This window comes from Phoca vitulina, unplaced genomic scaffold (genome assembly GCF_004348235.1).
Source record: "Phoca vitulina isolate PV1807 unplaced genomic scaffold, GSC_HSeal_1.0 scaffold8, whole genome shotgun sequence".
Taxonomy (NCBI): domain Eukaryota; kingdom Metazoa; phylum Chordata; class Mammalia; order Carnivora; family Phocidae; genus Phoca; species Phoca vitulina.
The window spans coordinates 74,969,642-74,985,538 of record NW_022589711.1 but is presented as its reverse complement, the minus strand read 5'-3'; the positions used below and the strand labels follow the sequence as shown (position 1 = coordinate 74,985,538).

General features: G+C 33.4%; 1 protein-coding gene across 1 annotated transcript in view; it reads right to left on the bottom strand.

Moving 5' to 3' along the window:
- Positions 1-15,897, bottom strand: part of BCHE (butyrylcholinesterase) — a 63,054-nt gene that overhangs the window by 44,550 nt on the left and 2,607 nt on the right. The window contains exon 2 of the mRNA XM_032407285.1: positions 10,352-11,876. Within this exon, the coding sequence (XP_032263176.1) occupies positions 10,352-11,868 (1,517 nt within the window). The 5' untranslated portion in view covers positions 11,869-11,876. The remainder of the gene's footprint in view (positions 1-10,351; positions 11,877-15,897) is intronic.

Sequence of the window (15,897 nt, the reverse complement as noted above, 5' to 3'; positions counted from 1 at the left end):
CATACCTCCAGAAACATTATGAACCAGTAAAAGCATGACTGAAATTACGGCTTTTAAACAAAACATGGAATTCTAACACCTGTGATATCATTGGGTTATTATGTTGGTTTGTAACGGTTTATCAGATAAAATATATTTTTGTAGCTAATATTTTAACTCTAGTCATAAAAACAAATATTATTTTGGTATCAATCCTTAGAAATTGATACACCAAAAACTAATGTAATTTGTATAAGATAAAGACTCAGTTGCTTTTATATAACAGAGGTCTGTGGACAAGCTAATACTGACATTTCATTCACAATAAATCTACCGATTATCCTATCAGGTTCATAGTATTTATCATGTTATTAGGAAGGAGTCTAGGTAAAATATTAACACATAAAAAATAAAAATAGGGTGGAGTTATGCTTTTTAGCACTTGGATCTTGAATGCTATTGACTGGGAAGGAAAATTGAAGCAAGAATAATTTCTTGGAACTCATAAATCTGACCAAACACATTTTAGTTATATCTGACTGTGAAACAGTCAGAAAAGTAGTATTTTATACAGTAAAATATTTAAAATCACATTTTGGTTACAGCATCTTGTTACTTAGTGAAATATGACATATTATTTCATACCTGACAGGTCTTTTGAAGTATTGCATTTATATGTTACTGAAATTATAACTTTGATTTTTAAAATAATAATGGATTAATTCCAATTTCAGACTGAACTTTAGATTTACAAGTGCACTGAATGTTATAATTTTTTCCAAATACAGAAAACATTCGGAAAACCATACAGAACAAATCACATTGTTATTTCCAAGTAAATGGATGCTGTCAATGTGATTTTCCATGTTTTAATGAGCCCCCTTATACTATAAAAACATTAGTTCTCCCCTACTTCATTGTGATAAAGAATTTCAAAACTTAGTCAAATGTATTTTAGTTTTATAGCTATCTTCATAGATGCAGCCCTTTGGGGGGATTGGGTTTCTCCTTCTCATACCACTATCACTGATGGTAAAATACCACTATCACTGATGGTAAAATACCACTGCACTCTGAAATGGTTTTGCGAGTGATCTTATGTACACTTTAAACTGTCCCATAATGTAATTCCTCCTTCTCAAATAAGTTACACTAATGCATGCATATTTTTTTAAATCTACTTTTATATTTTATCTATTAGACTTAAATACTTTACACTGCAGCTACTACTCATTGTTTTATTCCTTATGGAGTAATTTCTCACCTAATTCCTCAGTGGGGTCGGGGGAGGCAGGCAGAATTTGGGAAGTGAGAGAACACTGATGCTGTCATGATAGCAATAAAATAAATCCAAAGGGATTGGAACCCTGACCCTTTTGCAAAGTCATCAAAATGTTTCAGTTAGGTTAATTATAATAATGTACCACAAATAATTATAGAATCAGAGGGTAAGGATTTTTTTTCTTCACTCTGGAAACCACATGAACTATTATCTGTCAGAAAATCTAATTATAAGCCTGATAATAATTACACTAGTTGGCCAGATGACATTCTTCCACAAACTTAAACTTGTCTCTACATCTCATGATGTCTAATTTTAGTCTGTTCTCTGCCCTTACCCTTACAACATTAACCAGGCAGGTATCAGCATGCTAACATGTTAAAATTATTAGTTTGCAACCAAATGCATTTCCTAAGACTGTTTAATGACTCCTTTCAATAATTCATGATGAAGGCAGCCTGGTGAATGGATAATACAAGGAAATGAAAGTTAATAGTCTTGAGTCCTAGTTAATCTTTGTTCTGTCACCTATTAGCTCCAATTCAATTTTCTTCTATGGACCACACACTTCTCATCTGAAATGTTAGATAGTGTCATCATTTCAGCATTTTTTCATTCTAATAATAGAATCCATACACTTCATACCTTGCCAGTGTAATGGTATCATTCATGTTAACACAATCTTTAACTGCTATCCTTTTGCTACACTTAAGGCATCTCTTATTGAGAAAGGTGTTGTGATGAAGTCCTAGAATATTTATTTTGTTAAGTTAAAACATATAATAAAAATAATTTCAAGTGTAATTTGAAAATTAATTTCTTGGTGAAGGGATTTGTACAAACTTTACATAATGAATAGGGACACATATTAATTCCTACAGAGATTTAGAATGAAAAAGCACTGATTCTTACACTTTCTTTGATTTTCCTCAGTTTTTCTATTATCTCTTGAAAACATAAAATGATTGTAGGAGGGGGAAAAACAAGAACACACAAAGAAAATACACTCACTTAAAAAGTAAGTGGGGTTGAAATAATTGTTCTAATCACTTTATTTCCTGTGTCATATATAAGTAAACAAGAAGGAATCATACCTATTAAACACTAATATTATTAAATCCACTTTGCATTATATTAAAAAATACATTATTATCGCATGTGTTCCTACTAGTCTAGTGAAGTTACAGCAATGTCTATGAAGTGCCCACCCCTTAATGCATGGGTGTATTCAGAGAGATATATATATATCCCAAATATTCCAAATCAGAAACAAAGTTCATTGCATTAGAAGTCTAGCAAATCTGTAATTTGTAATCATTATAATTACAATTTAGTATATGGAAGCATGCCTATTTTTAAATTGTCTCAATTATTTTAAAAAAATCTTGTGCACTAAGAAATTATGGCTTAGCGTTTAATTTAATCACACCTACTTCTTAGTACAGAAATCAGGAACTATTCTTTTTTTTTTTTTTTAATAGATCAGTGAATCATGGGACTGAGAGTTTAGTAGTATATTTTTGATTCCACTTAATAAATTGTTCCATCTGTGATAAGATTTCTTCCAGTGTAAGGGAATAAATAAGAAATAAAATATACGAGAGTAGCAGCAGATAAGCTACAATGAAGTTACAAATACTTCGTTAAGTAATTTTTTTGGTTTCATGATATCAAAATAGGACAAAAGAAAAGTGTGCCATAACATTTATGTCTGGCAAAAAAATGTGTTAGGAAACATTAACCACTTTAGAGGGATTCTGAATAAATGGATTATCACCAAAAAGACAGAAGCCAGTCAACTGCTTCAATTTTTAGTTGATCTTTATTTGTTTGAAAACTTCATTGATTAATTCCCGTGGAGCTGGGAAGTGAAACAATTGTACATTTTTGGGGAGAAGGCAAGTCTGATCTTAGATAAGAATAGATTGAAGCAGTTTGTGCCTGGTAGGAGGAAAATATATATTGTTTTAATGGGAAGGAGGAATGCAATTCTCTGTAAATGATAAGGTAACATTTGCATATGTCAGTAAGGGAGGCATATTTATATCCCCATTTTACAGATAAGGAAAAACAGTAGGGAGTTTTGAGTAAGTTGCCTAAGGTGATATAAATATAAGATCTGTAGAAAGATGAACACTGGACACATCAGGGCTGTCACATACAATTGGGACAACTGTGTAACTGCGCTGTAAATTGCTTCCCTTGAAGTTATAGGCTGGTGGAGCTCTGAATGTAGCACCTGGAGAGGATACAGTAAACAAAAGATGACCTGACCCAGTGGGAAGCAACGGGAGGGGTCCTGGAATAATGATCCTCCACTATCTTACATTATGCTACTAATTATATTTTTGCTATTTACTTTCTTTAGCTGCTCTGGTCTCTCTGATAAATCAAGTTTGATTTCACCAATTTCCTGTATAATTGGGATAGTGCTGAATTGATGTCATTAAGTTCTGCTTAATTTAATTTCTTGGCCATCAAGTTATTGCTTGGATGAATGACTGATGGATATATATGTGAATTGATATTTCAACATATATTAGTATAGAGTATTGGGTGTAATGCACATATGGGCCTGTGTGCTATTTGGGTAAGGTTTTAAATTCATTTTCAAAGATGGGATTGAGGGAAAAGCAGGAGCAAGCAAAGTGCATAAAGGTGGTAATTACAATTAGCAAAGGTTTACATGATAGTGTGGCTTCTGTTTTAGAAGGAATTTAAAACACTACAACTAGAGATACCAAATCTGAATACAATTTAGTGCTACCACAGAATAATGTTTTCTTATTTTTGCCAATAAGTCAAACTAAAAAGGCTTTTATATGTCTTGAAAATTGATAAAATATTCTAAAGTAACTGCAAAAAAGGTGTTTCATGTAACTGAATGAGAAATATAAAGGTTAAGATTCCCTTAAAATACAAATGAGGGGAGTTTGGACTTTTATGTTCATCCATGATGGAGTGATTTAAACTGGATTAGCCTTCCCACCATAAACAATTATAATACTGGACAAAAAAACAAAACAAAAACAAAAACAAAAAATAAGGCAATGAGTTTCAGGAACCTGAGAACAGGCAGCACAAGTCTGTGTTATTTGAGAGCAGGGAACTCTAAGGTGAGCCCGTGTTTACTGTGGTTACACATATGCGGAGAATTTCTCGTCCAAGATGCAGGGAGCATGAGGCTAAGCAGTTGAGTAGCTTCACTGAGGTCAAGAGACAGAAATAAGAGTTCCTGGATACAGAAGTTGAAATCTGTGGGGCAGGACTCCAGAAAGGATGGAGTGAGGCTCAAATTCTCTGCAGGGATTCCCTGCAGATTTTTGGCTGAGGCCTGGTCTGAATATGTACAGGGTGAGAGTCTAAGAGGCAGACTAGAGAGAAGATGCTGCAAGGCTGAGAGCAGAAGAGAGATGGGAAAAGTTGGAGAGTGAATAACTATCATAATGTTGTCAACACTTCATTTACATCTCATTAATACCTCTTTAAAACTCAGCGTCCAGCTCCAGACAAAGACAAGCCTTAGAAGTAAGGAATACAATGAGACCTGGTCTATCCCATCCTAACAGACCCTGAAACCAAGTACCTGCAATACCCTCAGTGAAAACAGACTTTTGAGTTTAAGTCCTGCCAAGTTGGAGGATCTATAAAATATCTTGGACCTCCCCTGGATCCACTCTAACAAAATATAAAACCATGCCTATTACACATTTGAGACAAACTTAAGTGTATACACATCCTTTAATTGAATGGCCTGGTAAAATAGAAAAACATTCTTCAGTGCAAGCATACTTCTTCCAAGAGGGATAAAATAATATAGAATTTTTTCTGCATTTAATCCACAAAGTCCAGTATAAATTTGAAAATTATTAAGCATGCAAAGAAATAGAAAAATAGAAACTGAACCTGTGAACCAGATATTGTATGAGCAAACAAAACCTTAAAACTATTTTAAATATGTTCAAGAACTTAAAAAATAATATCTTTTTAAATAGGAGACAGGGAGGGACTCTTGGCAAAGGAATAAAATTATTTTTAAAAAAGGAAATTTTTATCTGAAAACTAAAATGAAATAAAATAGTCATGGGGTGGGTTCAGCTACAAATTGGAGAAGGTTAGAAGGGTCAATGAGCTTGCAGAGAAATCAATAAAAAGTACTTAATTTGAAAAACAGAAGCAAAACTGAAGAAAAGGGAACAGAAATTTAGTGACCTGTGAAATATTAAACAACCTAGCATATGTATAATTGGAGTTTTAGAAGGAGATGAGAATGAGAAGGAAGCAGAAAGAATATTTGATGAAATGCTGACCCAAAATATCTCAAATGTGACATTAAAAATCAACAAGAAGAACCTTAGTGAACCCCAGACCAAAATATATATATATATATATATATATATATATATACTTAGAAATGTCATGGACAAACTATTGAAAACCCAAGATAAAGAGAAAATTTTAAAATCAACCCAGAGGGTGAAAAAAAAAAGATATTGCGTACAGGGGGAAGTCATATGAATAAAAGCGCACTTCCCATCAGAACTAGAGAGACAAGAAGATAATGGAAAAGAAAAAAAAAATTCAGTATTCTATATTAAAAAATATCCTTCAACGGAGGTAAAATAAAGGCATTTTCAGATAAAAGAAAGTTGATGAATGGCTAGTTGTAACTAGCCAACCTACACAATGAGAAATCCTAAAGAATGTTCCTCGGCACGAAGGGAATGATACCAGATGAAAACTAGAATCCATAGGTAAGAATAAAGAACGTTAGAAATGGCAATTCTGTGGGTAAATATAAAAGACCATTTTTCCTTTTCTTTTATGAATTTACATAAATATAACTGATGGTTTAAAACAAATGATATTTTAATGATATTTAATATTAAGTGAGATTTTATATTACACATTGCCTAACCATATGACAGCAATACAAAAAACATTGAGAATACGTGAAACAATATTGTTAGTTTCTTGCATTTGTGAAGTAGTAAGGGTGATGGAGAAAATGGGAAATGTGAATTGTGAAGAAAGTGGGAAATGTCAGTTGTAAAATGCAAAATGTTTCAGTATTAACTATAAGTTGACTTTCACAAGTTAAAGAAACAATTGCTAGCCCTAAAGCAACCATGGGAAAAAATATTAAAGGCAAATTAAAATGTCTATATAAAATGACATTTTAAAAAGCAAGATGATGTACTTAAAATCATATTGATAAATACATTAAATGTCAAATGGATTAGTCATACCAACTCAACTGTAAGGAAGATTTCTTCAGAAATATAAGTGGAATAAAAGAATAGAACAAAATGTGTAAACATAAGTATGGGAAACTTGACATGTCTATCTTGATATTAGACAAAGCCAACTTTGGGATAAAGAGACATTTCATAATGATAAAATGGTCAATTAATCAGGACTACATGATCCTAAATATGCATAGAAATTAATAACATAGATTTAAAATACTAAAAGAAATTAGCAGAGCTAAATGGAGAAATGAGTAACACCACAATTACAGTTGAAGATGTTAATACCCCTCTCTCAGTATTTGAAGCAAGTAGAAAACATATTAGGGAGAATATTAGAAGACCTGAATGACCGTGAACTAATTAATTTACAGAATACACCATACTAAGTAACGGAAGAGCACATAAACTAATAACCCATACAGATCATATGCTGGGTCATAAAATAGTTCTTAATATATTTCAAAGGGGAAAATCTTACAGAATATTGTCTATTACTAGAATGGAACTAACCTAGAAATCAATAACAAAATATCTAGAAATTATCCAAATACTTGGGAGTTAAATAACAGTCTACTAAATGACCTATTGGTAAAATAAAAAATCACCAAGGAAAATTCAAAATTATTTTGAATTTATTTCTTTTTTAAAGTAGGCTCCACACCCAGCATGGAGCCCAACAGGGGGCTTGAACTAATGACTCTGAGGTCAAGACCTGAGCTGAGACCAAGAGTCAGACACTCAACCAACTGAGCCACCCAGGCACCTCTTATTTTGAATTTGATTATAACAAAAAGTATAATTTATACTAGACATTATTTAAGAAGGAGAATTTGTTAAAATGTATTATGAACCATGAACTTGAAAACTCATTTTCCTGAATAATTATTACTGCTCCTAGTTCTACTTTTTTACTTTCTTGATATGCCATTTTTGGGATATGAAGAAGTAGAAAACTGCAGTTTCTCAATCTTGGAAAAACTAACATTTGGAATGAATAATTCTTTCTTGTGGGGGCTGTTCTGTACTTTGCAGGAAGTGTAGGAGCATCCCTGGCCTTTACCTTGTTAGTAGCACCCCCACCACCAGCTGTGACACTCAAATACAGATCCAGACATTAGTGAATGTTCCCAGGGGTGGGAAGGTGAGGGGTCAGGGGATTAATCTCCCTTCACTGAAAACCACAGAGCTAGAACATAGCCTTTGTGGTCAGATGATGTGGATGGATTTAACAAACTGTACGTTTACCAACCTTGTTTCCATTGGAGTTTACTTAACCATTCTAAACTTCTATATTTATTCCTAGGTATACTTTAAAGAAAGATAATGTATACCAGGAGATTAACATTATGTTTGCCAACAAGTCAACTCTCAACAGGTATGAAGTATTACTACTTCTGTTCCACTGTGCAAATATTGACTGTAAAGAAACTCCCCAACTAAAATGACATTTTGTGATAGCCAAACTACTTTAAAAATGAGATTATGGTTTATAATCTCATTTGTATGAATTTATCATTATAACTGAAATGTGTCAATCTTCATATATTTCCCATGAAAATACGCTAATCATGGAAGTAGATTAGGATTAAACAATCTATTCTGTTAAGCATCAAAGATTCTCTTCTGTGAACTGTTGCTGTGTGTCAAGATATTCACCACATCCAATTCTCAGTATTCTCCATTGTGACACGAGAAAGTATAAATTCCTTGATGATTTCAACATGCAAAATAAAGTCCTTTAAAAATTACAGGCATCAATAATTTTAAAGAATATATCTCCTTAAACTCTTTACAATCTCTAGAATTGTAAGAAAGAATTTAAAACATATTAAAGCGATTTAATATGGATATAGCCTTTAGGGTGAGAACAAAATGAGATAGAAATCACTCTAAAGCTGCTCTGGAAATGATGATTCTTCTTCAGCAGAAATTGAAGCTGATGTGGATAAGTCATAAGATTGCGCAACTATAAATAATAGCCAACATATCTTGAACATATGTACATTTTTTACTCATTCTAGCATTTACCTGTTTTTGTTCAATCATTTGATAACCAAATAATTTGATAAATATGTCATATACCCACACTAGTACTTTAATGAGTTTCTAGTAAAACCAGTTTCTCTTTTCAGAAGCTAGTTCAGTCTAGCTTAGGAGGCTTAGCATACAACGAAAAATCTCAGAGACAAGTTATAGTCAACAACTTCTGTTGAGAGCGAAAAAGAGGTCTGAAGCAATTACAACTCTAAGAATTAAAGATATGCTTGGTGAAACATGTGGGTGTTCAGGACCTTAAAAAAAGAGTAGGACTCATGTCATTAAAAAGGAGAGGGGTAGCTGTTCTAAACAGGGTGCAGAGCAAGAACAAGGATGAAAGGTTATATTAAGCTTAAAATCTTTGGCATTTGTGAGATAATTGGCCTGCCAAGAAGCCAAGTATTGTTGGGGAATATGGGTTGCAGTAAGATTATAGAGGTCTCTTATTGACAGAGAGAAGGATTTTTGCTTTAGACTGAGTGGATAAACATTAAAAATTTTTGAGAAGAATTACATCATACAAGTACTTTGTAGAAGATATATATAGTGACATGAAGTAAAAATGAATTTCAAATGGAGGTTGGAAGAGAAAACTAGAACACAATATCACTATCAACATTCTTTCCAATTATAAAAGATAATATGACAGATTGGATTAATGCATCTATCAATTTGTGAGTTTCTGCAAGTACTCACAGTATTTTAAAAATAGATGCCCAAACTTCTATTTCTTTTGCTTTTCTCACTGATACCAATTATCCCAATGTATAAAATTCTTTTGGGGATTACAAAAAAATACCCCTTATTTTCTATACACATACATTTGTATATTTAAGAGATACAAATTAGAAAATATATTTGAACAGATTATTTTCTCCTGACTCTTGGGGGCATAATATCACAATATTTATAACGTACAAGGAAAAATAGGTTCTTCTATCATACTTCAGATTAGCTAATGTCAGCTATATGGCTGCTCAAGCTGGAAGCAGCTTAGCTAAACCTGAGGGCCCTTGTAGCTGCTCCTGTACAGTCACCTGAAAGCTCGGAACAAACTTATTAGGGGAAAAATTGATAAAATGCCGAACTCTGCATTTGCATTTGAAGTAATCTGAGGGCCAACCCCATCACCATCTTGCCCTTTGATTTTCCTGAATGGTAATGTGTTTTTCCACCTATCAGTTACCACTACCTCTGCTTATGAACATGAGGAGAAGATATATTTCTACTCTTCCCTAAACCTATAAACACTATAAACTTTCAGGTTAAAAAGTATGGTTACGGAGCGCCTGGGTGGCTCAGTCGTTAAGCATCTGCCTTCGGCTCAGGTCATGATCCCAGGGTCCTGGGATCGAGCCCCGCATCGGGCTCCCTGCTCGGCGGGAAGCCTGCTTCTCCCTCTCCCATTCCCCCTGCTTGTGTTCCCTCTCTTGCTGTGTCTCTCTCTGTCAAATAAATAAAATCTTAAAAAAAAAAAAAAAGTATGGTTACAATAACTTTAGCTTTCAAGGTAAACATTTATTTGCATATAAACTTTGGCTAATATTACCACAGTACTTTGCAGTATTTTGGAAATGAAATCAGAAAATATTTTTCATGAAAGTTCTTCACTGATTTAAGCACCCTGATGCAAGAAATTGAAATTCATTATATAATAGAAACCAAAAGTAGCTTATGGTACAAAAAGAATAAATAATTAAAACATTTCTGTGCCTTTAATGAAGTCTATACCAGAGAACAAGCAAAGCTAAGCAAAACCAAACAAAATCAAACAAGAACACTGACAAAAATCAGCACTTACCCATATCTTGCAAAATTTGCCCAGTATTTCATTATGGATCTACTCAAAATTTCCTCAGCTTTTGTGTAATTAGCTCTTCTTTCCAGAGGTAAACCAAAGACAAATTCAATTTCATAACCATGCATCACTCCCATCCATTCTGGCCAAGGAAGTTGGGAGGATCGGTGTTCAAAATAGTAGAAAAAGGCATTATTTCCCAATTCTGAGAACTTTTTGGTGAACTCCAAGGCTGGACATATGATATTGTAGTCCCCAAGAACATCATCCAACGCGTCACGGTATTTTTCAGCTCTCTGATCATCTAACAAGTCCACATAATAAAAAAGGATCGATTCCCTTCCAAATTCACTCACTCCTGGAAAATACATTTTTAAACCTTCTTGAAAGTCTTTTCTAGTTATGATACTGTCGTTATCTTTGCTGAAACCAGGAGCACCATATACTAAAAATGCTGTCCCCTCATCTTTATTAACGCCCACCAAGATCTGGGCTTTTTTGAACTGTCCAAGTTGGAGTAGTGTGTCTGGAATGTCAGTGAGAAAATCACCATCCACAATTGGACCAAAGTTTACAGACAAAAGGGTATCAGAGGGGACAACCAAGACTTCATTCAGTAGAATTTCCTGGGGATCTTTGTTTCGAAGGCATTTGATTATCTCTGTCTCATTTTCTCTAGAGCAACCAATAAATTTAGCTAAGGTCAACGTTCTGTTCCTGGCTTCATCGAGAGACATTACTGCCCAAGGGGCATTAGAGGATCCACTTTGCAGAATGGCTCTGGTAAACAATGGCTGGCTTCTAGGAGAAAGTAAATGAAGGCTAACTGAACCTGCTCCTGCACTTTCTCCAAAGAGAGTTACACTTCTAGGATTTCCACCAAAGGCTGCTATATTTTTTTGGACCCACTGAAGTGCCAACTGTTGATCAAACAAGCCCATGTTCCCTGGTACCTCGGGATTTCCTGGTAAAGCTAAGAATCCTAGGGCACCCACCCTATAGTTCATTGAAACTACAATAACTCTTTCAACCCGAGCCAGAAATTTGCCATCATAAACAGGTAAAGATGATGTTCCGGTTTGAAAACTACCACCATAGATCCAGATCATTACAGTCGCATTTTTTGGTTTAGGTGTTGGAACCCACACATTCAGATATAAACAGTCTTCACTGAGATCGGTGTTTGGGTTCCACATCTCTGATCCAGGGAAACCTGGGAAACTTTGATCTGTGTTCTGATAGCAAGAATTTGCATATTTTGTGGCATTCCAAATATCGGACCACTTGGTCAAGAACTGTGGCTTTTTGAATCGAAGTCTACCAAGAGGTGGCTGTGCATAGGGAATTCCAAGAAAGGCTGTTACTGTGCCACCAAGAACTGGCAAGTTCATTCCTCTGACTTTTCCATTCTTGGTGGTAATTATGATGTCTTCTTCCGTGTGTGACTTCCCAATAAACACCCAGAGCAGAAGCAACCGCAAGAGAAATCGGATGCTTATGATTGTACCCTTGCTCTGCATATTGATTTCTGAAAGAGAGGTAATTAAGAAGTTTTAAAAACCTCATGCATCAAGTATTATATTTTATTTATGATAATTAACTGAAATAAACTAATTCTTATTAATCCTAACAATTATGAAAACTAATAAATCTGTTACTACTATAAAGGTTTTGTTAAAAAAAACCACACACACAGAAAATGTTTGGAGATATTTCAGTTTTCAATTTAGAACAGGAATAAGTGGAATGGAAAAGTAGAAATTATTTCACTTGGAGGAATTCATTATCAGGTCTCTGTAAGGAAGATTTAGTATTTTAAAGAGGAAGTTTGTCCCAGGCATATATATATCTATATATACATATATATAGATATAGATATAGATATACTTTTTTGACTGACCCACCAAAAGTGGCATTAAGTAGTAGTCAACTTATGAAGATATCATTTCTACCTCGGTTAGAGGAAAAAATATGAGCTCATGTATGCTCTGAAATGTGTACAGTTCTATTCATGGTCAGCTGACTCTTGACATAACTGAAGTAGATTGAGAACCTTTAAGGATGCTTAGACTTCTGTTACTGGCTTTTTCTGTTTCCATGGTCCCTTCTGTGGTTCTTTTTGCCTCATGGTTTCCTCCTCAAAACAATCCAGAAGAGAATTTGGACAATATATTCATAGAATATTAAGTAACAAAAATACAGCAGTTGTCATTGAACCTAAAAATTGTGAAAACTAACAAATCTGCTGCCACTGTAAAGAACTATGGGAAAAACGGGAAGAGAGACTGAGGATATATACCAGAAAAAGTGAGTAACGACGAAAGCCTTCTCTACCTGAATTACAATGTCAATGGAGCGAACCAGCAGCTGATAATATAATGTGTGAGAGGAGATACTTTGAAGGAATTTTACACTCAGGGATTACTCAATGCACATCTGTTATTTGTTAATTGATTAAAGTATATGCAACTGACAAGGTTGCCTATATGTTAACATATGACATGCCTTAACATGGTCAGATTACTTGCATTTTGATAGTGGACAAAATAAGTGAGATTAAGAGGACTAATGCTGAGGAATTACTGGAAAGAGTAGAAGAAAAAGGAATCTTTGAGACCTACAAAATTATAACTATTTGACATTTTATTAAATAATATTTATTGATGACATGAAAAGATTGCTTGTGGAAATTGAAGTTTTATTAAAAATTCATAATGTGGGGCACCTGGGTGGCTCAGTGGGTTGAGTGTCCGACTCTTGATTTCAGCTCAGGTCATGATCTCATGGGTCATGAGATCTAGCTGCATTGGGCTCCAAGCTCAGCAGGGAGTCTGCTTCTCTCCCTCTACCGTCTTCTACTCCTCCCCCCAACTCGTGCTTGTGTGTGCTCTCTCTCTTCCTCTCAAATAAATAAATAAATAAATTCATAATGCACACCTGAATTTCTTTAAAATTAATAAAACCTAAAAATCAGATTCTGAAACTTCACATAACAAAGAGGGACACAAAAATGTAATGCCCATATCATTTAAAAGAACTAACATCTTTATACAACTGAAAGAAAACCTGATTAAAACAGTCAAATACAAACACTGATTCTCATCCACACAATAATAACAAAGGTCCATAAATGTAAAAAAAAATTTCTGTATTATTTTTTGATACTATAATTGTAAATACAATCTATGTGTCTAAGAAGCTAATGCTGTGAGCATTGAGACTCTGTATTAGTGTTTTTTTTTTTAATTTATATTGTCTCAGAAGGTAGAGAGAATAAAGTATTACCCTGAAAACTGTTCCAGAGTTAGGATTCTCACATTTTAAATCAACCGCATTCACCACTGCTAATAGTACAGCTAGTGATCAACAAGTATTTTTTGAGCCCCCCAAAAGATCTGGATAACCTAATCAATTGTACAGTATTTTGTTCAGTGTACGTATGGATATCTCTATCTCTGTCTCTGTCTATATATCTATATATCTAGATCTAACTCTATCATTGTCTATATATATGCATATATATACACATATATGTCTATATATAATGGTTATAAAAATAATAAGGTTTTAAAAAATCAAACTGTGAGATTATTTTATGTTATCAGTTTTGATACTTTTGAATCTGTGTTGGCTGTTAAATACTTTATTGAATTACATAATATTTTAATACTATTTCTATACTATATGATTTCTATACTATTATAATGTGACATATTTATGATAATTATAATATAATGATATAGTATTATGATAATGTAACAATAATGTAAAGGTTCTTGTAGACTTAACACTTACTAATGAAATTTTATATTTCTGACAGTTTAGGAGTTTTAGAGGTATAGCTACTACAGTCTTATTTTTTTTTCCTTCTGATAATTTCTAAGCCCTTTCTTTTAAATAGATGGAGGTGACATTTGGAGAACAAAGTGCTGCAGAGTTTTTGGGTTTTTTTTCTTTTTAAAAGCCTGCTTTCGAAAGAAAATAGGAATTAAGACACAAAGCAGGTTTACTCTAAGCTGCATTTCAACAGATTAATTGCAGCATCTCTGGTTGTACTCCTTCCTCCCTGTGGCCCAGTTCCAGCAATGTTCTTCTGAATCTAAAGTAAAGACCGTCTGTTTTTTGTGTGTGTGTGGTTTTATATAAATATTATTTTGCCTTTGTAAACTAAACACCTAATGCTAATAATTTTTGGTCTCTGATAATTTTCAAACATTTGTTGTACAGTTTAATAATTTTATTGCACAGCAAGTATAATACTACAAAAACATTTTGTTTTTATATGTAATTAATAAATGTAATAATTGTCCTTGAATATTTTAAAAACTATCTACTATAACACGTAAAAGGTTAGTATCATTCCTATGTAACTTAGCTTGATTTTCTTGTATGTTTTTATTTATATTTGTGCTGACTAGGTGTTAATTTTGTATAGTATGATTTATGCAAATAATAATCTTGCTTTCTCAACAATGACCTATGAGTCATCATCTCACAAATAATGTAATTAGTAACATTCAAAAAAATTATCGTAAGCATGTGTTCACAGCAAGAATGGCAATATAGGGGCGCCTGGGTGGCTCAGTTGGTCAAGCGACTACCTTCGGCTCAGGTCATGATCCTGGAGTCCCGGGATCGAGTCCTGCATCGGGCTCCCTGCTCAGCGAGGAGCCTGCTTCTCCCTCTGACCCTCCCCCTTCTCATGTACTCTCTCTCATTCTCGCTCTCTCAAATAAATAAATAAATCTTTAAAAAAAAAAAAAGAATGGCAATATAATCCCAACTCACCATCATGGTAACTGTTGGAGCATTTATATACCATATTATGAAGTCTAGACTTTAATATGAAAGTATGCATGTGCTCATATACATATTATTAGTGTAGGGTAATATTTTTATAGTTAGCTGCAGTACTGATTTAAATAAGCATTATGTTGTCCTTTTCATAATCTGGTATTCTCTATTCTAACAGGTTGCTCTGTATTTTTAGTGTATGTTACCACATGATTAAATAATCAAAAGATGAATAAAGGAGACTAAGAAAATGTTATTAGTCTATATATCTAAATCTTTATTAATAATTAAAACATTAAATAAAACTTCATTTGTTTTTTCAATAAATTCTGGTGCAAGTTGGCTAATGTCACATTAAATAAGCAATTTAAACTCTGAGAATACATAATACATCATAAGGAATGGGAAAAATCTTCATACCAACTACAACTGAGTATCTGAATTAGATCACTTAACTTACTGCCATAGTTTTGGAAAGAAAGGCAAGAGTCTTTGGAATTGCAAGAGAAAATGAATGATGGGTGTGGGAAGAAGGAAAAACCTGAAAGATAATGAAGACTATAGTATTCCAAAGTTGTAAAGTGCTCTGGGATATAAAAATCTACTGGCAATCTTTGGGAAATATTTCAAACTTTTAACAATATAACTTTGAAAATAAAAAAAGGCAAAAAATTACTTTTTTTCAGTTTTGATTTAATTTTGAAAGGATTATCAACTTTTTTTAAAAGATCTTATTTATTTATTTGACAGAGAGA